Source organism: Hesperophylax consimilis, chromosome 20 (assembly GCF_061612785.1).
Source record: "Hesperophylax consimilis isolate HC1 chromosome 20, BYU_Hcon_1.0, whole genome shotgun sequence".
Lineage (NCBI taxonomy): Eukaryota > Metazoa > Arthropoda > Insecta > Trichoptera > Limnephilidae > Hesperophylax > Hesperophylax consimilis.
The window spans coordinates 31,615,040-31,641,019 of NC_142855.1; the positions used below are offsets into that span (position 1 = coordinate 31,615,040).

The following is a 25,980-nucleotide window of genomic DNA, read 5'->3' on the forward strand; positions in this document are numbered from 1 at the left end:
ATTCCCTCTCATTGAATGGGATGACAGCTATTTCATATAATTTCTGTAAATTGGTATCACTGATTCTACATAAGTGAATTGTAACGTAAATTTAAATAAAATTATACATTATGCCGATAAACCCTGTATATATATATATATATTATAACCTAATATAAATATATATATATATATATTTATATTAGGTTATAATATATATATATACAGATATATATATATATATATTTATATTAGGTTATAATATATATATATACAGGGTTTATCGGCATAATGTATAATTTTATTTAAATTTACGTTACAATTCACTTATGTAGAATCAGTGATACCAATTTACAGAAATTATATGAAATAGCTGTCATCCCATTCAATGAGAGGGAATTTTCATTTTACGTAATTAAAGGTAAGGTACATCAAAAGATTGAAAAGAACGTGGCCAGCGTTTCCGAATATTTACCAAATCATTTACCAAATTGAATCAACCAAATTACACGGCATTTACAATGCATAATGAAATAAATAATGCCGATGGTCGATGGGACTTTCCTTGACATGACGTAACTATAGTTGTTGTTGTTTATTTAGAACTGCCGCAATTCCGAGTGCATCAAATAAACCAGTCAGGTCGGAACTTTAAATTTTTCGTTGACCAAAGCAGGGGTGACCCACCATTTCCTTATTTTCTTTGTCTATATTTTTCTTTTCGTTTACTTAATTTTCATTCTTACTATTAAGAGAAATATTACGAAGTTGCAAATAGCCTATTTTTATAAATCTTTTTTTCTCTTTATCTTTGTCTTTGTCTTTCTCTATCTCTTCCTTCTTTCTTGTTTCTTTTCCATTTCTTTTTCCTTCTATTTTTCCTTGCCTTTTTTGTTCTTACATTTCTTTCGTTTCATTTTTTCTTTATTTCCCTTTCTCTTTCTCTTTGTCTTTCTCCTTCACCTTCGCTTTTTATCTTTTTCTTTCTATTCCTCTCTCTCTCTTTCTCTTTCGCTTAATATTTGTGTAATTTTTCGTTTCGTTTACTTAATTTTCATTCTTAGTAATACAAGGTTGCAAATTGCCCATTTTTATTTATCTTGTTTGCTCTTTATCTTTTTCTTTTTCTCAATCTCTCCCGCTTTTCTTTTCAATTTATTTTTTATTTATTTTTCTTTTAATTTCCGTTACCTTTTTTCTTTAATACTATTAAGAAAAAACTTTCCCAGGTTCGAAATAGACTATTTTAGTTTTTCTTACATTTTCTGTTTGTTTCTCTTTCTCTATCTCGTTCTATTCCCTCCTATCTCTCTCTCTCTCTCTCTCTCTCTCTCTCTCTATCTCTCTCTCTCTCTCTCTCTTTCTCTTTTTTCCTTTTTATTTTTCATTACCTTTTTACTACCGTATTTTGACAAAAATTCCTGGGTTACGAATAGCCTGCTAATCTTGCCCTCTGATATAAAAAAGTTAAATAATAATGATCCGTAGTTTCTGATTTTACAAATGAGTTCCCTCCCAGATGGCTTAAATTAAAACCAAGTGATTTGTTTAATCCTTCTCCATACTAAGCGTGCAGCGGAATTCGGCAGCTTTTTTATCTCTAAAATTGAAATGTTTAATGTCGGTTGTCCACCCATGTAAACTCAAACACCAAACCAGTTTATGTTCGCCCGACCACGATAAAGTCAGTACCACACTGTCAGTCTCCGATGTTCTAGAGTCAGTTCACAGTTGTGTTCACCAGTTATACCGATACCTCAATAATACTCAATATGACCTTGCCAAAGTGCTTTGTTGTTATAATATCGTTGTTGGTTTTATCTTTCAATGAAGCCAAAGGATATAAGAAACAAGGTACGCTATTATTAATTCAATTCTACTTGGTATTCACTATCTAGTAGGTATTCCTGTTCCGAGGCGGACAGATTGTTGTGCGGACATTATAATTAACCTTCATGTTGAGTTAGTCATATTTTGATATCGTTTTCAAATGTTTTTTTAAAATTCTTATATGTTTTAGGTTTGCAATTATTTTACAAGCAATAATTATTCGCCTGAAACACTCATCCACATTGAAAATCTCCTGATAAAAGATACATGACGCCAACGGGACTCGAACCCGTGTCCCTTCGATTTCCGGTCGACAGCTCTGACCACTGAGCTATGGCGGCTTATCTCTTACCCGCGAAATGATTCAATATATACTAGTGTTTCATTCAACAATTACTGCTTGTTACATTTTTTCACCAGAAAACAACCAACTTTATTTTATAACAAGTAGCAATGTAACAAGCAGTAATTGTTGAATGAAACACTAGTATATTATATTGAATAATTTCGCGGGTAAGAGATAAGCCGCCATAGCTCAGTGGTCAGAGCTGTCGACCGGAAATCGAAGGGACACGGGTTCGAGTCCCGTTGGCGTCATGTATCTTTTATCAGGAGATTTTTCAATGTGGATGAGTGTTTCAGGCGAATAATTATTGCTTGTAAAATAATTGTTACCCTTTGTGCTATGGATAAAAAAAAACCTTGTCTTAAAACATTAGTTTACCAAAAAAATAATAAGTTTTAGGTTTGCTTGAAATAAGGTTTATAAGGTTTTTCAGACCAAAAGATGTATTTAATTTTGGGATGTTCGACAGATTTTAAATTTTCGTCCTTGCAGTGTAGGTGTGTGTTGGTAAATTTGTGTAGAGTTTTATAATACTGCAAACATATATATTTTTAAATACCTTTAAACTTATTTCATATTTTATATTAGTTTAATTTTTTTTTGTTTTTGATGTGTAGTCAAATAATTTCAAATCGTACCAGTTGATATAATCGCCTAAAACTAGCACTCCGAATTATTAGATATTAAATAATAAGGGAAAAATTTAGTAATTATATATTTAATAAAATAAAACAATTATTTTATTAAAAACCACGATTTTTTTATTAATATGTTGACCGACCGGTTTCGTTTAATCCGAACATCAAGAGGGTGCGAAAAACAAAATACGGCTAATAGCTGTTTGTTTCCAAAACCGAACAAATTAGTCCGAGGAGTTAATATTATCAAGAAGCCTTATTATTGGAAAGTTCGTATTCATTGAAGGTTACGCATTATTATTTCATTGGTTAGCAAAATGTAATTATATATAAATATAAACAGTATAAAACTAAGTCGCTCTCCGCGTCTGTTTGTGTGCTTAGTGCTTATAAACCACGCAACGGATTTTAATAGCGTTTTCATTATTATTTAGAGAATTTCTTCCGAAGATGTATATAGATAAAACATGCATATTATATTTATGGAAAGAAGAGAAAAGTCGATATTGCGTAATCAAGTGGTAAAAAATATTCTCTTGCGCTGACATTACTAGTTCTGATCTAAACCTTATTCGATACATCAAAATAATGTACTACGGAGTTTTATATCATATATATTTTATAAAAAAGGTCCAGGAAGGCGACCTTCAGGGTTTCCCGCCAGAGCAGTTTAGGGTACAGAACTTGTTAGTAGGAGCAATGGCCTTGTCAAGGTTCAATACTTGGTCAACTATGTATATTACTAGCGCATTAGGTATACGGTATTCTTATTACGAGTCACTGTCCGAAGTGTATACAGATATGTCTACAGTATCTGTAACAATGAAAACAAAGCAAATTTATGTAATTTATATATTTAGGGTCAAATCGACCAAACGTCACATTAATTAGATAGTCCTGATTTATTAATGTTTATTCACTTTCAAGTTCCTGCCATTAGATCAAGGTTCCCTAGAGTGTTTTATTTTACTAGAGTTTGTTTGATTTTATTGTAAATCTTATGCTTTGTTAGCGGGTCATTTTAACTATCCTGCAGTTTTGTTTTGCATCTTGGCCTGTCAAGAATTGATATGTCTCTATTGACATATAAACCTGTACTAATTAAACATTTTAGCAGTGCTTAAATTAATGAGATCACTGCATAATAGGTTTTTGTTTATGTTTATTTTATATTTCTTTTAATATGTACTAATTTAAAATACTGATTTGTATTATTTTTTTCTTGTTCTTTTCTAATCTTATAAATGTTCCTTTCTTTCCATGTAGTTAGTGTCAGTCTTGTACTTTAATGTATTTAAATGGCATTTTAGACAATAATTCTAAGTAAATAACTTTCAAAGGTTGTTAAAAAACGTTATTCGAATAAAATTGAAATAAGAAATAGAAGTTTAATCCCGAAAATAAAAATAATAATAAAATTATAGAAAAAAAGATGAAATAAAATAAATATGAAACTTATCGTTAAATGGATAGACATTATGTTATTCTCTTGTTTGCCAGCGTATCCTTAAAAATTGTTTTAAAAAGTAAATACTGTTCAAGAGTCCCAGCTGTTCCGAACCATTTGAAGCCAGTAAAAATATGGCATCCTCAATTGGGGTATTTGTGAGGCTAAAGATAGTTGGGAGGGGAAGGAGATAGGGAAGATGATGGTGGGGAAGTACCTGGATATTTAAATCTGGTCACCAAATACATCTAAAGTGAGGGTTTTTTCTGCTCTGGAACGTGTCGCAAATATGCTAAATATCTAAACATTTTGAATGAGTAAATTGTGAAATAAAACAAATTAATCAAATAAAATATACTTGCTCTCGCCAGGATTTGAACCCGCGACCGCCAGATGCTAGTCCAGGGCCTAACCCCTCGACCATTAAAGCTGTCAATAATTCCGTAGGTTAGTGTAGTGTTATTGATTGTAGTTACGATACCGCCCACCAGATGTCAGCAAAGTGTGTAGATCTAACTCATTATATTCCAGTCAATGTAGTTTTAAGGTATTTCAATAGATGGCGGTACGTAGCCACATGACAGAGACAGCGTGTCGGCTGTACCCGAATGGTTACGAGTACAGCCGATGCTAGCCGATCCTTAGGTAGATTACAGTTAGGATGCAGTTTCAAAGCACAGTATCTGTAAGAAAGTTGTTTAGTGACTTGGGTCAACTCTAATTGAGCGAGATTTGTCTCTTTACTCTCGTTTTGCGCACTAGTTGCTTGGATTATTACTAGTTGCGTTATGGCTGCGCTTGTTCTTCGGCCTTGAGATGCATTCTTATTATTAAGTTATTGATATTCGGATTGTTACAGAAGAAACGTGTTTACTGGAAAGCACTGGCAAAGCCGGGGTCTGCACTCACATCAGCAAGTGTCCGACGGTTCTAGCAGACGCTTTCGAAGGAATCGCCCCACAGGTAACACCACGGAGAAAACCTACTGTTAACTAACTAACTAACCATCACGCCGCAGGGGTAGGCAGAGAGGACGGACCGCCAAACAACTCGGTCACACCACACACTCCTTGCCTCATTCATATTCATACATCGTCTCATACATACTCTTTTATTGTTCTACTCAAGTATCAGATTCACTTGGTCGTGCCATGTCTTCCTCGGGCGTCCCCGACTTCTGCTACCATTCACATTTGCATCGTATATTCTCCTTACACTAATTTCTTCGCTCATTCGCTCTACATGCCCAAACCATCTAAGCGTCCCTTTTTTGATATTACTCACTACGCTTACATCAGCCTTGCACTCTTTGCGTATCTCCACAATCCTCACACGACCTACTGTTAATTATAATTGACAGAGTTCATCAAAAGGTATCAGTTAAAAACGAATGTTTTATGAGGACGGCGGAACACGTGTTCATACATTTACTGATATTGAAACTGTCGAAATCCTTCATGATATTTATTAGGAAAATAACACGTGTTTTTCATATATTCTGAATGACTAAAACTTTATCAGAAAATTGACATGCCATCACCTTTCCTACGAGATCTCTGGCAATCAACTTCTCATGCATATTACATCTATATTCTCTATGCTAATTAATATGGGGTATTTAAATGCTCTTAACTTATCATTATTTACAGGTCTGTTCCTACGAGGGTACAGTAGCAATAGTGTGTTGCCCCGACGAAGGTCCTAAAACCGCCTGTCCACCTCTGAACAAATCTCTGGTGACAGTTCCCCGGACAGGATCTCATGCCAGAGACTGTAAGTTTACTTCTAAAACGTTTCATTTATTGTTATCATCATCATCATCGGAGCTACGCTTTGGAGATACCACCTAGCTACGTCTAGGGCTGTAGATCAAACCAACGAAGAAAGGGGTTCGGTAAGTCAGTCTCGCGGGTTCGGCGGAGGTCAAGACACACCCCGACTCATATGATTCGTGATGACAGTCCCCGCTTGTCCATCATTAGCTGCAGGTGATCACGCAACCAACATCGCTTGTCCTATCTGTGCTGCAGGGAATTTGGTGCACCCAGTAGTCGAATTGTAACTGTCTTGATGGTACTTCGTGTAATATCTTTCTTAATATTTTAATACCTTCAATGAAGGGCCTTTATACTCACTATGTCATCATCATTGGAACAACGCTTTGGAGAGATCACCTAGCCACGTCTAGGGTATCAACTGCCCGGTGCCAGCGGATCTATGGCATTTTCAGTTATTTATTTAACTAACGCAATTTTTGCAAGATTAATTGAATATCATATTGAGAATTATACAATATTATGCATAACTAATTTTCTTCAGATAACACTATTTCGTATTATTTATTTAGTTATTGTAACGTATGTTAACTCTACATACTCAATAATAACAATGCTTGTATTATAATATTTATTTGAAAGAAGACTATCACGGTTCTGGACTGAGAGGCTCATTCCCGCTCATACGATCTCTTATATACGTCTCGTACTCGCTGTCTCGCTCTCATGCTGTCCCCCTTACACACATACACCACACCCCCACACTTAAATCATAATTACATCTTTTTATTTTTACAAACTTATATAAGCCAAATATATTTAATTATTTCCATTATGTATTTAATTTCCAATTTATATGTAATTATGTATGTTCTTGACTCTTCATTCGGTGTAGCATGGGCGTTGTCCTCGAGGGCGTAACCTCCCCTCCCAAGGTGTAGGTGACCTGCAAAAATCAGAGGAATTAGGAAACTTGGTCATGTCCACGTCCGAGAGTGGACCCAGGTCCAGCAAATCATCAGACCTGTCACTCTCCCCCCACCTAACCTTCCTCTCTGAAATTTGATCATGGTGGCGTTTCCACACTTGTCCTGTAGACATAATTTTTACTAAATAAACCCTATTCCCCAATCTTTTATAAATTTCTCCTAAAATCCATTTGTTTTTATCACTTCTCAAATCCCTGGTTAAAACTTTAGATCCAACATCAAAGTACTTTTTAATTTTTTTTTCCTCTATAATACTTTTTTTGTTTTTGCTGACTCAATAACATCTTATCTTTAATCGTGTTATCAATCCCTTTAAAACCTTGACCTTCAACATTATCTAATATTGGAATGATTGTATTAAAAATTGATCTAATTTTCCTTCCCAAAATTAATTTACTAGGTTCAATCCCCGTAGACATAGAAGGCGTATTCCTAATATCAACCAAAAATGTTAAAAGTTTATCCTCAAAATCAGCAGGCAATTTATTATTTATCATAATTTTTTTTAAAAAATTCTTTACCGTTCTAACCCCATTTTCGACAAGTCCGTTAGAAGCTGGATGGTTGACAGGAGATGTCAACGATTTAATATTAAAATTATGACAAAATTCCTTAAAAACTGTTGAAGTGAACGCTGTACCATTGTCACTTACTATCTGCTCCGGAATTCCGAAATTAGAAAATAATCTTTTCAAAACTTTTATTGTACAAAACGAATCTACTTTATTTACGATGTGACAGTCTATCCATTTTGTAGTTGCATCAACGATTATCAAAAAATTGTAACCACCAAAAGGTCCCATGAAATCAATATGCAATCTATTCCATATTAATCCACTGATTGGCCACGGCTGTAACTCAACTTTACATGGAGTGGGTAAACACTCCAAGCATCGAACGCACTGCTTCACAGTTGCTTCTACCTCTGAGTTCATACCTAACCAAAAAAAATAATTTCGAGCAAGATTTTTAGATTTAACAATACCTAAATGCGATTGATGTATGAAATTCAATATGATTTCCCTTAATTCCCTCGGAACCACAAATTTATTATTATAAAATAAACACGAGTCATAAGTCGATAATTTATTTCTAAAATACCAGAATTTTAACAAGTCATCCTTTAAAAACTTTTTATCCGGCCAACCATTGATTACGAACCCAATAATGCTTGCTATGTTTACATCTTTAATCGAAAACTGCTTCATCGTTTCTTTTGAAATTGTCGTTTTCGCCTCAATTATATTTAAAAAATCCGATTCAATCTTATCAACGTTCAGACTACCAATATAATTTAAGAAATATTCGCTACCGTCGACCTCGTCGATACAATCACTTAAATTATTATTACTATTAACCGGCAATCTAGATAAGAAATCCGCTTTGTTCTCACCCGACTTGACATATTCTATATTATAGTCAAATGTTTGCAAAATCAACGCATAGCGCTGTAGCCTATTTGCCGCTAGTATTGGCACTTGTTTTTCAGTGTTCAAAATATGTACCAAAGCTTTATTATCACAAGTTAGAACGAATTTATTACCATATAAATATTGAAAGAATTTTTTTAAACCGAATATTATTGCACACGCTTCCTTATCTAGAATGGAATACCTCAATTCCGTTTTTGACAATAAACGGCTAGCGAATGCAATCGGTCTTTCCATGCCATTCTCATATACGTGACATATAATAGCAGATATACCTATCTCACTCGCGTCTGTAATTAGCTTGATAGGTAATTGTGGGTCAAAATGCACCAAAATATTGTCTGACGTCAGCAGTTTCTTAACTTGCTCAAACGCAATATTGCATTCCTGAGACCATACAAATTTTATCCCTTTTTTCAACAATTGGTATAAAGGAGACAAAATACCTGACACATTCTGTATAAAAGACCTATAGTAGGAAATAACTCCCAGCAAACTTCTAAGTTCCGAAACATTTTTCGGTACACTCATTTGGGTAATAGCATATATTTTATTTTCTAAAGGCATAACTCCTTTCTGCGAAATTCTATAACCTAAATATTCTATCTCTGTTTCTAGAAAAGAACACTTATTTTCATTAATAGTTAATCCGCAATCACTTAACTTGCTAAGTACTGCTTCACAAATAGAAAATAATTCCTCTTTAGAATTCCCAAATAAAAGTAGATCATCTAAAAATACACGAACGTTCCTAAGTCCACCAACTATCGCCGTAATGACTTGCATAAAGATGGCCGGACTCGTGCTTGCCAAAAGGCAATACTTTATATGCAAATAAACCTATATGCGTACTAATCACACATAATTTTCTAGACTTTTCGTTCAATGAAATTTGTCCAAATGCATTTCGTAAGTCTATCTTAGCAAAATATTTTGCACCATTCAGAGATGAAATTAAATCGTCAATACGAGGTAGTGGGTATTTCAACTTCGCTAACATAGGATTCAATGTTGTTTTGAAATCAGTACAAATCCTAATTGAAGCGTCTTTCTTTTTTACAACAACAATCGGGCTTGCAATATCGCTTATTTCTACCTTTTCAATAATGTCTTCATGCAACATTCTCTGTAACTCTATCTCTACTTTCTCACGTAAACTAAAAGGTAATGGCCTCGGATTTACAAACTTTGGCCTAAAGTCCGAATTAACTTCAATGTTTGCCTCATAATTTTTAAGCCTACCCGATTTTTCTGAAAAAACATGAGCATATTTCTTCTTTAAACTTTCACGAAAAACAAGATGATTATCACAATTAATCTCACTGAATTTTACAGAATTTATTCCACTTAATCCGATACCGAAAACTTGTAAAAAATCTCTACCAACTATTGTAGAATTACCATTTTTAATTATTACGAACTGTATTTTCGCACTTTTACCTAAAAATGACACCTCTAAATTCACTTTACCTAAAACATTTAACTGCGTTCCGTCATACCCTGACAAATGAACATTATACTTTTCTAAATCGTAAGAAACAAAATATCTTAAATACACTTCATATGGTATCGCGTTTATCGCAGCTCCCGTATCTACCAACGCCTGTAATATTATGTTACCAATTAACAAATCTATATATGTGGGTTCCGGCCCCACATTATTATTAACCACGAACACCGAATTCAACCGTTTATTTTTAGTACCTACATAATTTTTATTGTATTTACACAAATTACTAGGATGACCCGATTTGTTACAATGATTACACAAAATTTTTTTCCAGCAATCTCTTTGCAAATGATTTTTTTTTCCACACAAAAAACAAGTTTTTAACGTACCATTAACCGGTGATTTACTCCGCATTGAATTTTTATTCCTGGAAGGACTATCTTTCCTGGATTTATGGAAATACTCGCTTTCCTTATGAACAACATTTAAATTCGGATTTACTTTTTTAAAAGCCACAACATGTTCCCACGTCGCCGCTAGATTAATGCAATCCGTAAAAGAAGTATTGATTGCCTCTACGAATAGCTTGTGTTTCAATTTTTCATTAAAAATCCCAATAACGAATATGTCCTTTAAACATGGTTCCAATCTCAGCTCAAAATTACAAGATAAACTTAACCCTCTCAATCTAGCCGCGTAATCTTTAACGGATTCGCTAGGAAACTGTTTACATTTATAAAATAATTCACGAGACTCAAAAATATTTTTAACTGGTTTGCAATGTGAATCAAATAATTTACATAAATCTTCAAAAGAACAAACAGAAACCTTTTTTGGAAAACATAAATCACATAATAGAGAGAAAGTTTCTTCCGTGAGGCAACTCAGCAAAAATGCTCTTTTGCGTTCTGGTGACAACAACTTATCATCATTTAAAATGAGGGCCTGATCCAATCGTTCCCTGAACAATGACCAGTCTCCCGTTCTGTAACAGAACGTCCCCAAATTCTTACAAATCGCCTCCATTGGGAGAAGAACTGAAACAAGTTGAATAAAATATACGTATCTCAGCCCTTCCAGAGGTTATGCTCCGAGCCCCTGCCCTGAGCCTGTGAATCACCAACGTCTCAGCACCCTTTTCTGGCTCCGTCTCCCTTCAGCTGCGGACACGATCACCTTCCAAGGTCTTCCTTCCCGCTGTAGCGACAGAACCCCGGTCCCGGATTCCGGCCAATTCACCCTTGATGCCGATCTTGATCCTGGATCTTCTGCGTACCCCGTGTAACGGTGTACTCTCGACAAAATGTTGCAATGTCGGCTCCCACACACGTGTAAAATTGCGTTTTTACCGCGCAATTTGCCCGGCCCGATCTGCGTGCTCGCCTCGGCTGCGTGTGAATTCTCCAATTTGATAGCCTTTTATTATTCTTCTTCTTCCTTCAAAATTTAGCGATCCAACGCCCAAAAGCGCCAGACTATACTGTGATCACCAAAAATTCGAATAATCTTCTTGAATCATCTGATTCTCCGTAAACTTTTAATAATTTACGAACTACCGTGCTGCGCCACTGTAACGTATGTGAACTCTACATACTCAATAATAACAATGCTTGTATTATAATATTTATTTGAAAGAAGACTATCACGGTTCTGGACTGAGAGGCTCATTCCCGCTCATACGATCTCTTATATACGTCTCGTACTCGCTGTCTCGCTCTCATGCTGTCCCCCTTACACACATACACCACAGTTATAAATATTATTGTAGATGTCCACCATCTTGTCATAATTATATCACTCTATTAGTATTCTAGGCAATGGGGAATACCTAATATGGTAGTTAGTCCCACAATTTCAGCACTGAAATAAATCTCGAATGCTAGAATGACGTAGTGCAATCCTTATCAATGCGAGCAATTCTGGACTATCAAGTGCATTATTTTGAATTTTACATAATACCAAGTCAGTGATAATCCTTCTGTCCGACAATTTAAAAATATTGCCACCTTTTAAAGGTGTATTGAAGTTCAACAAAATTGCTGGAATACCCATTTTACAACGTTTTTTATTCTTTCAATAGCTTGTACATGAATATTGTAATGTAGGTTCCAGACGGTAGAATAGGTAACGTGCAGTGTATTTAATTTAGTGTTTTCAATGTATTTTATATATATAAAGAATTTAAATAAAGCAAATGTCGTACATGAAACCCCCAAACATTTTATTAAAACTAAATATTTTACTTTTAAATTTGTATGAAAATTCAAATACCAATAAACGATTGTCTGCCGAGATTGTGACGTCACAACGTCCTCGCGTCAAGTTACTTGTAGGTGTTTTTGTTCCCGTTGCTGATTTAATTGCATTCTAAACCGATTTGTTTTTATAAAACATATAAGTAAATAGCTACATCATGACAGATAGTGGTTTTATAAAAGGACAGTCCGATAATTTGACAAAAATCGACGCAATCATGATGGCATCATTCTTCTCACAATCATGATGGCATCATTCTTCTCACAATCATGATGGCATCATTCTTCTCACAATCATGATGGCATCATTCTTCTCACAATCATGATGGCATCATTCTTCTCACAATCATGATGGCATCATTCTTCTCACAATCATGATGGCATCATTCTTCTCACAATCATGATGGCATCATTCTTCTCACAATCATGATGGCATCATTCTTCTCACAATCATGATGGCATCATTCTTCTCACAATCATGATGGCATCATTCTTCTCACAATCATGATGGCATCATTCTTCTCACAATCATGATGGCATCATTCTTCTCACAATCATGATGGCATCATTCTTCTCACAATCATGATGGCATCATTCTTCTCACAATCATGATGGCATCATACTTCTCACAATCATGATGGCATCATTCTTCTCACAATCATGATGGCATCATTCTTCTCACAATCATGATGGCATCATTCTTCTCACAATCATGATGGCATCATTCTTCTCACAATCATGATGGCATCATACTTCTCACAATCATGATGGCATCATTCTTCTCACAATCATGATGGCATCATTCTTCTCACAATCATGATGGCATCATTCTTCTCACAATCATGATGGCATCATTCTTCTCACAATCATGATGGCATCATTCTTCTCACAATCATGATGGCATCATTCTTCTCACAATCATGATGGCATCATTCTTCTCACAATCATGATGGCATCATTCTTCTCACAATCATGATGGCATCATTCTTCTCACAATCATGATGGCATCATTCTTCTCACAATCATGATGGCATCATTCTTCTCACAATCATGATGGCATCATTCTTCTCACAATCATGATGGCATCATTCTTCTCACAATCATGATGGCATCATTCTTCTCACAATCATGATGGCATCATACTTCTCACAATCATGATGGCATCATACTTCTCACAATCATGATGGCATCATTCTTCTCACAATCATGATGGCATCATTCTTCTCACAATCATGATGGCATCATTCTTCTCACAATCATGATGGCATCATTCTTCTCACAATCATGATGGCATCATTCTTCTCACAATCATGATGGCATCATTCTTCTCACAATCATGATGGCATCATTCTTCTCACAATCATGATGGCATCATTCTTCTCACAATCATGATGGCATCATTCTTCTCACAATCATGATGGCATCATTCTTCTCACAATCATGATGGCATCATTCTTCTCACAATCATGATGGCATCATTCTTCTCACAATCATGATGGCATCATACTTCTCACAATCATGATGGCATCATTCTTCTCACAATCATGATGGCATCATTCTTCTCACAATCATGATGGCATCATTCTTCTCACAATCATGATGGCATCATTCTTCTCACAATCATGATGGCATCATTCTTCTCACAATCATGATGGCATCATTCTTCTCACAATCATGATGGCTTCATACTTCTCACAATCATGACGGCATCATTCTTCTCACAATCATGATGGCATCATTCTTCTCACAATCATGATGGCATCATTCTTCTCACAAAACTTTCGATTAAACTTAGTGACAACACCTCAGCCATAGGTCACTCCAAGTGGTTCGTTACGTTTGGTAGCTTAGCATGGGTGCCCGGGTTTATGGGGCGAGGATTGTCTAGGTCTTGACAACGGATGCATCTGCCCACCTACCGTGTAGCGGGCCGGATTTGGAGAGACTGATTGAGGGATACCTTTTTATCTCTCCAGCAGGACTCTCTCGACCCATGGACACGTGATTCCTACACCCCCTTCATACTCAGCATGGGTGCCCGGGTTTATGGGGCGAGGATTGTCTAGGTCTTGACAACGGATGCATCTGCCCACCTACCGTGTAGCGGGCCGGATTTGGAGAGACTGATTGAGGGATACCTTTTTATCTCTCCAGCAGGACTCTCTCGACCCATGGACACGTGATTCCTACACCCCCTTCATACTTAGCATGGGTGCCCGGGTTTATGGGGCGAGGATTGTCTAGGTCTTGACAACGGATGCATCTGCCCACCTACCGTGTAGCGGGCCGAATTTGGAGAGACTGATTGAGGGATACCTTTTTATCTCTCCAGCAGGACTCTCTCGACCCATGGACACGTGATTCCTACACCCCCTTCATACTTTTCCTTCCCAGATCTCCGTCAACTTTCTTTCCTTAAAAAACACCCCTCAAAGCATCCCCAAAGATGACATGGGCTCTGAGTGGAGCTCATTAACCAAACAAAAATTGAAGATCCGGGTTTTATTTTTTTTTTAATATGAATTATAAAAAGCCATAATAATAAATAAATAAATTATTTAATAATAATAAAATGTAATAATGTTTAATGTACTTATATTATCCGTTTCTTTTATTTACATAATTTGAGAGTTATTCTGATAAGGAGTTTTTTTTTCTATTTTTACAATTCATTTTTCGTACCTAATTTATAATTAAGGGGATCCGACGTTTAAAGCCCCTGGTTTAGTGATTTTTAGATTGGCAGTACCTACCTATCGAATAGCTTTCACAATGTTTTGTCAAATATAAGGTTTTATGCGAATATTAATATTTACGAAAATAATATTCAACAGTACTATTTTTCTCGTAAATGCAAATCGTCGCATATTATTGTCATTAAGTTGAATCAATGATCTGTTTGAAAAAATGCGTTATAATGTTTTTTCCGTTATTTAATATGTTATAGGAATGAAAAAAATAACAGTGTTTCTTTTAATGCAACTAAATCATTTTTCTACAAATTTTTGCTCTATTTCAAACGAGTCGGGTTTTATTAAATATTCTCGGTTAATTATTATCGTTTTTTTAACTTTAACGCGCTCCCTCTAACACTCGTATTTACATGTCTCCCTTTCAAACCATCTTTGAACGGTTACTACGGGGCCTTAAGTAGTTGAGTTGCTCTGTTGATTGGCACGTTCTGATAGGCACAAGTCCTCGCTTTCGTAGTATGAATAAGTGCATTGGATCTTCCACTAGAAGACTTATTAGGGACATATAAGTGGATTAAGTATATTTCATGTGATTAGTTTAAGTAAGATGTTGAAATCTTGCATTCCTGCTAAGAACAAGAATGGAATGTTTTATATTCTATTTTTGGGATATGGTTTTGTTCAGTAGGGGCCCAAATAATAGAGCTTTATACTAGGATACTGAGAACAAGGGCAAAATACGTTCTTGCATTACGAAGAACAAATCCAAGCGACTAACTGTGATTTCACTGTATGCGATTAGTGAGGTTCGTGCCTTCTGGGGGATCTATTGCGGAACAGGTAAACATGGGAGATAGCGAACTGAGTGCTTACATGATTAACACAATCAACCTGTCAATAATAACATCCATATGAATTACCTTTCAGACTGCATCAGTTTGGCAGAGGTGGCTTTTCCTTGCAATGTGACAGACTGGACCAGGGGGGACATCTGTCCTCGAGTACCCGCCTGGAACCAAACGAAAGTGGTCACCGGAGACTTCCCGCACTTGGTGAGTAACTTCTATAACAATCCCCCTCCACACAGCATCACCAAAGGTTAAACAGTAGCGTGTGTCGCTCTCCATAGAGAGAAAAAAAATTGCCTTATTTTTAAACGCCTGGGGTCTCAAAAGTTGCGTATGATCTGTAGCTATTCGAAAACGTAAAAATATATATATATATTTATTTTTTTTAATTTATGTAAGGTATTTTTTTTTTTTTTTTTTTTTATTAAATATCAAAATAATATACAAAAAAAATCAAAAAGTCCCAATAAACTACTTTAAAGTAGTTTGTCATTGGGTGCTTTGAACTTAAACAGATTATATCAAATGTATACATTCATATCATGAGAGGTGTAATACAATAAAAATAAAAACAAAAAACAATTAAAGCGTATTTTTTTTTTTTTTTTTTTTACAGTATTACCGCACAAGAGTCCCAACTGCTCCTGTCTGGAGCCAGTGAGACTATGGCATCCCCAATTGGGGTATGTTGTGAGGCTGAGGGTATTGGGGAGGGGAGGGAGATGGGGAAGAGGAAGGTGGGGAAGTACCTGGCTATTCAGATCTGGTCACCAAACACGGCTAAAGCCATTTCAAGCAACGTTTCAATTCTGAATGGTGGTCTTACACCAGGGCGATACTGGTAGTATCTTCCACTCTGGAACGTGCCGCAAATATACTATATATTATTTTAATTAATTAATTGTGAAATAACACAAATCAATCAAATAAAATTTATTTGCGCACGCCGGGTTCGAACCCGCGACCTTCGGATCTGTAGTCAAAAGCGTATACCACTAGACCACGCCGGCCGTCTAGTATGCAGTTAGAAATAGTTTGTATTAGAGTCTAGTACAAACTATTTCTTTCAGCTAGCCAATTTTTCAACAAAAAATTTATTTTTATATTTGTACATTTTTTGATTTCTGCAGGTAACATATTTAAACAATTTGGTATCATGTAGTCTAGCGTTCTTTGTCCATATTTGTTTACATGCTTTGGTACGATTAGTCCTTCATTTAATGTAAAACGAGTATTGTAAGTGTGTTCCAGTCGATTTATGTACATAGGGCTATTTATATGCTGAAAAATTATTTTATACCACATAATTGCTCTTACCGAGAGGATTTTCAGATTTTGATAAAGGTATGGAACATTATGCCTTTGTTCATATAAACTTTTATGAGCTAATAATTTAACAAGAGAATTTTGAACTGATTGAACATGATTTATATTTGTTTTAGAGGAAAATCCCCAAGCTGTAATTCCATACCTTATGATAGATTCAGCTAGTGATAAATAAATTATTCGAAGTGTGCATATTGGAACATAAAATTTTAATTTATTTAATCTACTTATAATAGATCTCAGTCGTTCACAGACTTTATTTATCTGTAAATCCCATTTGAAAAAACAATCAATAATAACACCTAAATAAACATATTTTTTAACAAGTTCAATATTTTCACATGTACACAACGCAGGGATACCAACATGTAGGCAATCTGAATTGTGTGTTTTAATTTCGGGTATAATAGTATTTACCTTGGCATTTGGTGATCTAATGTGTATCAATTTAGTTTTTTTTTGCATTTATGATTAGGCCAGAGTCGTGAGACCATTTTAAAAGTTCAATGTAATCTTTTTGTAAAAGTTCAATACATAATTGCAAATCACTGCAAGAAAACACCAATGCAGTATCATCCGCGTACACAAAGTGTTTTACATGTTTAAAAATAAATTTAATAAAAGATACATAAATTATATATAAAATAGGACCTAATATGGAACCTTGAGGAACACCTGCTAAGATTAAATTGGTCTTCACTATTAGCTCGCTAAAATGGCCGGAAGTTTTGAAAAAAATTAGATTTCGTGATTTGGGAAAAAAATAAAACAATGGGTCCATATTTTATATTTTGTAGCACACTTAATTTTATTTCCATAACTGAAGTACAAAGAACGAAAAGTAAATATTTTTTAAACAAATGTGATGTGTTTGTTAAAAATATAAAAGGGAAAAATAACACTTTTTATGGTTAAATTTAAGATACTAAACAATAACGTACAACAACATTTTTGACCAAAATACAACGAATAAAAAATAATGGATTTTCAAAATTGAATGAAAACATATTGTTAAAACAGTAATTTCTTAAAATCTTGCTTTGAATTAAAATTTGGCATTATGTTTCTTGAATGTTGCTTGGCGTAAATATAACCTTTTCTAGCATTGTAACCAGCAACAGAAGAAGACGCCTCTGTGGTCAACTTCACACACCTTTCCACTGATTGTGTGTGGCAAAGGAAATTTAGGAAAATCGAACCTTTTTACATTTCTTTCATCACACTATTTAAGTAATTCGTCCGTTTTTACGTTGCTCAGGAGTAGAGGTTCTGTCAGAATTAAATCTGTGACCTGCCAGTCAATTAATTCTATGTAGCTATTGCAGTTGAAATTAATTTTTGGAATTATGAACTCTCTCACTCTTGAAGTTTTAAGGGCCCTCTATTTAATGATCCATCTACATCCTAGCTCCCTTATACATTTATTGTCATCAGTTAACATTGATAGAATAATGTTTTCCGGGTGTGCAAAATATGCGTTCCTCTGAATCACGGGGTCGACAATAGCTTTCAATTCTGCTGAAAGATATCTGGAAATGCTAACCATTTTCCAGAGATTACGGGCTCCATCTATACAAGAACTATTGCACTTTATGGTAAACCATGTTGGAGCATAAACTTTCACAATAAAGGTGGCCAATATCTGAAAAATTTTCTGTTGGGTTTTCCGTTGCAACATATAGCCGTAATATTCTGTTTGCAGTTGTTAGCCACCTGGCATGAGACATTTTCCCTGGTTGTTTCCTTGCCAAATCTACAGTTATCATACCTTTTGACACAGCCAGACAAATATTATATAAAAAATGTTTCGTTTAAAAAATCACTAATATTGTCTTCAATATTTAAATATTACAATTTGAGGTTTTACTCAATAAAAAATATTCCGAAAAATAATAACATATTATATAAATAATTTTGGTCCGTGCTTAATTTTTCTGTTATATTTTCCGGTATGGATGATTGAATGGGAACAAACCGAATAATTTTAACGTTCTCACAATTGTTTCTTCCGATTGTTCCCGAGAAAGCTACAGGTCCGCTAGTCGGTCCATCTAATGAAGATAGCAGATGTCGCAATGGTAGTTCATTGGCAGATAAGCCATTGCAATGGCTTTCCAAGTCTCTCTTCCATTCTTGAAATGATTCCATTTTTCCGGCCAGTGTTTGTATTTGTTCCGTCACAACGAATTGCAACAATTTTCTCCATTTGACGATTTTCCTCCTACAAAAGAGAACATATGGCATTTTCGCTGTCTTTAGCAGAACCAGATGATGGCGTAGCGTGTCCGAGATACACTGATCCTGGCTCCTGCACAAGCGTTATGTGTTCTTCAACTTCTATTCGTCGACAAAATTTTCTTCCTTTCTTGATAATAAACATTGTTTTGTCCTTGCGCCCATCGAAAAATAAACCTATGATATTTGTCAATTTACGGCTATTTAGCAACATATCTCTAGTTTGCTTTCTAGCTCTTTGTAATCTACTATGATCTATAACGAAAGATGGACCAGCTTCATTTACATCTTTTAAAACCGCAGAAGCAATGGCAGCTGCTGCTCTGTGTGATGCGCCATATCGATCACAAATTTGAGATAACTTCGTCAAGGGATTCTTCATCTTCGAATATTGTATATTTCAAGGAGATAATGTATCATGAGCCACTGCAGATTGATGATAATCACTTAGCGCTGGTTCCTCATCAGAATCTGAAAAACTGTTGGAAAGAAGCGGAAGAAGAGTAGATGGTTTTCCTAAAGGTCGTGACTTATTCGGATTTACAATCCTTTGCGCCCTTGTATATTTTTTACGAAGTTTTTGCGTAGTGTTGAAATCGATATTCCCCATAATCAATAATCTTTGACTAAGTTGATAAGTCCAATAATTGAAAATTAAAGCAAACTAAATGGCAATGGAAAACGTTTTAGTGGATTTTTATAATTTTTTTGTTACTTTCGGTATTCTTGTAGATTTACTTGCATTAATAATATTGTTTTTATTTTTTTTTATTTAATTCTTGTCAACTATACGCAGTTTTTAATAATAAACGAACGTTAAAAGGTTAAATTATTGTGAAGAATATATTAATTACCATTATTTAAAAATACATGTTTTAGGATTTTTTTTCTGTTTTTCAATGCATTTTAGCGAGCTTATAACCATTTTTTTAAAAATAATTTTAAATCTAGTTCTCATTTTATTTGTAAGACGCAACTTTTGAGACATCAGGCGTTTCTGAATTCAAAAGTTGAAATGATTGACACATTCTATTAAACAGGCCCTGAAGCTTGAATGAAATCATATCCCTCAAGGCTTCCTGTGTTGGTACTTTATTATAGATGAAATAACTCTATTATTCCCTTCCTCACTCCCTAAAGCCTCGCAGCGTGCCCCGGATAGGGGTGCCATAGTCTCACTGGCTCCAGACGCTCGGGAGCAGTTGTTATTATTATAGATGAAATAACTCTATTATTCCCTTCCTCACTCCCTAAAGCCTCGCAGCGTGCCCCGGATAGGGGTGCCATAGTCTCACTGGCTCCAGACGCTCGGGAGCAGTTGTTATTATTATAGATGAAATAACTCTATTATTCCCTTCCTCACTCCCTAAAGCCTCGCAGCGTGCCCCGGATAGGGGTGCCATAGTCTCACTGGCTCCAGACGCTCGGGAGCAGTTGTTATTATTATAGATGAAATAACTCTATTATTCCCTTCCTCACTCCCTAAAGCCTCGCAGCGTGCCCCGGATAGGGGTGCCATAGTCTCACTGGCTCCAGACGCTCGGGAGCAGTTGTTATTATTATAGATGAAATAACTCTATTATTCCCTTCCTCACTCCCTAAAGCCTCGCAGCGTGCCCCGGATAGGGGTGCCATAGTCTCACTGGCTCCAGACGCTCGGGAGCAGTTGTTATTATTATAGATGAAATAACTCTATTATTCCCTTCCTCACTCCCTAAAGCCTCGCAGCGTGCCCCGGATAGGGGTGCCATAGTCTCACTGGCTCCAGACGCTCGGGAGCAGTTAGCTGACAGAGGATTCAATCCTTGACACCGCAGTGAAAACGTACAGCACTCGTCCCTTCGGCTACTAACAGATTGAAATGAAGAAAGGTAAAGCTAAAAGAATGTATTGTTTGTTTTAATTCCAGGCTGCGCTCAGCTACGATGATGATATGAACGAGAAGGGATTTGCCTGGCATCACCTGGCATCTCTCATCAGCGATCAGTGGGTACTCTCAGATTACTACTGCACCAAGTGAGTACTACACACCCAGTTTAACTATGTAACCTAACCTCACATTATTTAATCACCCGACATCTCTCATCAGCCACATGATAGTAATGATGATTGGATTATTTGTATGGCACCGTTTTCGTGAGAAAATCACCTCAATCACCTCCCACTTATAGGTAACTTATTACTTGTGGCTTATAACTAAGATTAATGTCTAGCCATTTACAGACTTTTAATATACATATTTTTTATGACCGAGGAAATACAAAATAATGCTATAATAAGACTTACAACTACGGCTTAATCTAGTGATTTACGACTAGCATATATATTTACCTTTACAAATACAGAGAATTATGCTTTCTGCCCGTGTTAGTGGTAAGGTATAAAATATTACAAAAATATTTTATGCATAATAAATGGTTATTAAATTAATGTCGGTATTCAAGGAGAAAAACCCTGGACTGAGCAATGAAATACTAAAAAAATGAAGTCATTATTATGGATTCGAGAAGTTGAAAAGGTGAGTCTTTAGTTTTTCTCTGAATTCGGATGAGCTGTCGATCTTTGGCAAATGTGAAGGGAGTTTGTTCCAAGCTGTTGGGCCTGCTACTGCGAAAGCCCGGTCTCCAAAATTGGTATTGGGATTGCGCATAGGTAGAGATGGCAAAATTTAGCATTAATTTTCAGATTTTTTAGCATTAATAATTGGAAATTTCGCGTTTTATAGCATTTTGAGGCATAATTTAGCGTTTTGTAGCAAAATGGAAAAAAGTGTATTTCCTGAATGTTTTTAGCGCATATTTTTGGTAAAATATATGTTTAACCTTCATTTGCAAGTATTTCCATGTGAAAGATTATAAATAATTAATTTTAATATTAAATTAATAAAGAAGGAAACTCTAAGTACGGGTCGAACAAAAATACAACAAATGCAGATTGCGATTTACATCAATAGGCGTAATTTATTTCGCACAATTTGTGTAATGTCAAAAAGTAATTTTAGCCTAAGTTACAAAAATATTAAATATTTACACATAAAATAGTAACAAAATTATAAAAAAAAATTTGAAATTCTCACATATTATTTTAATACCCGGTATTTTCGGGAAATTCGCGCCTATTTCGCTAAATAGAATAATTTAGCTGAAATACGGCCAAAATCACGTTTTTCGCGTTAATTCGCGAAATAGAAATCACTGGAAACACTTTCAAATGCCTTGAAACGCAAAGAAAACTTATAAATGCCCTATTTTCGAAACACAAATATTTTTTCGCGTTTTTAGTTAAAACGAAATTTTGCCATCTCTAGGTATAGGTACTGAGAATCTACTTTTGGCTGTTGAAGATGCTGATCGTAGGATTGCTTCCCTAATATTAAAGCCATGATGTTGCCAGTATCTTTCCAATAGGTCTGTTTCAGTGTGTTCCAAATCTCATTCCAATTTATTTACAGCCTATTCCCAGTCTGTCAGTTAAATCCCATTCTATTTTCAATATGCTTCCAGTCTACTTACAGCCTATTCCCAGTCTGTTGCTATTTAGCAGCACTGCAATGTCAAGAAGGATATAATGTCAACACGATAGTGACAAAATCCGTCATCTATGATCAGTTAGCGATATTTGCGAGCATGGTCAAAATATGATTTCGACAGTCGGTAGACAAAAGTCACTACTTTTAGCGCGGCCTCCAATGTGTCCGATATGCACATTTTTTGGATAATTTCGTGAGTTATGCAAAATAACTGACTTATTACGGAATGGGGGTGAACTAACTAAGTTACCGCCGTATATAGAATTCTAATATATTGCATTATCAATTTATCTAACGGTCTGGCTATCAATAGCGCGAACGTACTCGGGAAATTGGTGTTAAATCTTAGGTAGTTACGCCTGTCGATCCGATATTGTGAAGTTTTCCATTTCACTGTGCTAGACTCCCGAGGCTGTCAAAATGTCCGTTAATCATTTTAAATTATATAAAGATGCTGTTTTTTTCGTCATTTCACTGTTTTTCAACATTTTATCATGAAACCCATCATAATAAGTACATATGGCGATGATTTAAATCGGGTAGATACATTTTTTTTGACGATAATTAATTCATAATTCATGGAATGAACTGTTTGTTGTTTTGCTGTCTTTCAGTTTGGCCAAGTTCGTGAAACTGGGCGGGCTGGACTGGAGTCCAAAGTCGGACCGTTCCCTGGTCTACTCCATCATGATCAAGGCCTTCCACCCGGACTCTGGAGGAGCCGATGGGGATTACAATCGCGTTGGACTCATAAAACTGGATCGCAAGTAAGACAGAACTGCGTGGAAATCTAGCAAACATAGTTTTCTGACGCTGTTCAAAATATTTTTCAATTTTATTTACAGTCTGTTTCAGCATTATCCCAGTCTCTTTCCATTTTGTTTCCACTTCAAGCCTGCCCCCAGTTTGTTTCAATATGTTCTCAGTCTGTTTTACCAGGATATTCCCAGAGTCTCTCCAATTTGTTTCTAGTCTACTTCCAACCCGTTCCCAGTGCATTTCGGCATGTCTCTAGTCTTTTCCCAATTGACCAATCATTCCTCAATTGTATCAAGTCTGTTTCCAATGTGTTCCGGACGAGAACCGAGGAAATCGGAGCCCTATCATTGATAACCGCACTTATAAATTTGAGCTTTTAATAAATATGGGGTTGAGGCAATAATTGAGAAAAAGTAAGACTTGAGTGTCCATCATCAGGACAGATGACATTTACTGTACGCTAGTGACCTGCGGCATCTCTGATTCAGTCCTTTCTTAGTTAATGCATTTACTGTACGCTAGTGACCTGCGGCATCTCTGATTCAGTCCTTTCTTAGTTAATGCATTTACTGTACGCTAGTGACCTGCGGCATCTCTGATTCAGTCCTTTCTTAGTTAATGCATTTACTGTACGCTAGTTACCTGCGGCATCTCTGATTCAGTCCTTTCTTAGTTAATGCATTTACTGTACGCTAGTGACCTGCGGCATCTCTGATTCATTCCTTTCTAAGTTAATGCATTTACTGTACGCTAGTGACCTGCGGCATCTCTGATTCAGTCATTTCTTAGTTAATGCATTTACTGACTGTACGCTAGTGACCTGCGGCATCTCTGATTCAGTCCTTTCTTAGTTAATGCATTTCCCGTTGCAATAATGGTAGTAGTAGGAACTAAAATAAGGTCAGGTTTTTCTATGTGAGTACCTCACAAGAGTCTCAACTGCTACCAAGCGTCTGGAGCCAGTGAGACTATGGCAACCCCAGTGGGAGTGGGAAGGAGATTTGGATGAAGAAGGTGGGTAAGTACCTCAATATTTATATCTGGTCACTACACACGACCAAAGCCATTTCATACAAAGTTTCATTCTGAATTGTGGTCTTACATTAGGGCGATATTTCCCATTCAAGGATGCCATAGTCTAGCTGGCTCCGGGCTATTTGATATTTTAATTAGTTATTTTACATGCATTTAACATTTAAATCACAATAAGTATGTCAGTTATCATTTTTAATACGTTTTTCAGAGTGACTTTCTCCGCGGTGGTGTTCCCAGCTTGTCTCCACACGGGCGGGGCCTTCAACGAAAACCAACTGTCCTAAATTTCCCAGGAGAGTAACGTTTATACAAGGGTTAGTATCATGTCTATTCGAAGTGCTATTTAACTGACAACAACTTCGTAATCGAACAACCTGGCAAAATATTAAATTAGATCATGGGCGTTGGCAGGGGGGGGGCAGATGCCCTCCCTCCCCTAAACAAATTAGTGCCAGATAAAGATATAATGCGTCGTCATAAGACCTCGATGGGAAATAAGTTCCTTAAGGCACAATATGTTGTTTGTGGGGATGCTGGTACACATTGAGGACACAGGACTCGGAAAAGAATATATACAATTTAGGTTAGGGGCTAGGTTAGCTTGGTTTGGGGGCTATGTTCCTAAATGATACACATTGAGGACAAAGAACTCGGATTTTTTTCACATGTTTGTGTTAGTGGAAAATGTTGCTTGTGCAATGATGGAGGACTTAGCAAGCAGTAGTTTGAAGTTGCAACGCCAGGGTTTAAATTCGACGAACGTCCACTAGCCGGTAAAAATATGTTTTTAATGTTCCGTTTGCAGTGATAAAAAATTTCTGTTTAGGAAAATACCAAAGAATTTTCGTCTCAATATAGTTTGATTATATTGATCTGCGCTTCGACCTACAAACATTTTCACCCATACCACATAGTAGGTACCAAGGAAATAATTTTGCTTGCGTCACTTTCTCCGTGAGTTTATTAATATAATAATTCATATTCCATTACCCACACAACATATATACCCCCCCCTCCCCCTATCGGGAATTCAATTAGAATGCAGCAATCCGACTAAATTGCTCGCTATAACGGCATTGTATGTGTTTTCAGTGGAGCATGAAACCAGTCTCCTACGAGAAGTGTTCCGATGTGATCACCAGGCCAGTCAGGAACGCGACGCAGATGTGCGTCACCAGAACCAAAGAGGGGGGAGTACCCACCGTGAGTATTGTCTTCAGTTCTTTGTTATTATATTGATTTCCTCTAAATTCTAATTCAAAGAAAATTGACTAACATCACTGGCCCGATTATTCTTCTTCTTTCGTATGGTGGGGGATCGGAGGGGAACATCTAGGGCCTCAGGCGTCGCCCTGTGAACCCCATCAACCCCTGTGGGGAATGAACGCAGCGGGCATTCATTGAACAGATCGCCGA

The 25,980-nt window shown here is 36.1% G+C and overlaps 1 protein-coding gene across 1 annotated transcript; it reads left to right on the forward strand.

Annotated features, from left to right (window-relative positions):
* Positions 1 to 1,693: 1,693 nt before the first annotated feature.
* On the forward strand, positions 1,694 to 25,766 carry LOC149414551 (serine protease snk-like). The gene is made up of 8 exons (XM_089643803.1): positions 1,694 to 1,833; positions 5,100 to 5,203; positions 5,890 to 6,013; positions 15,760 to 15,884; positions 21,151 to 21,257; positions 23,385 to 23,537; positions 24,773 to 24,878; positions 25,657 to 25,766. Exons 1-7 carry the CDS (start codon positions 1,752 to 1,754, stop codon positions 24,846 to 24,848), a joined length of 771 nt encoding a protein of 256 aa, XP_089499929.1. The 5' UTR covers positions 1,694 to 1,751; the 3' UTR covers positions 24,849 to 24,878; positions 25,657 to 25,766.
* Positions 25,767 to 25,980: the final 214 nt, after the last annotated feature.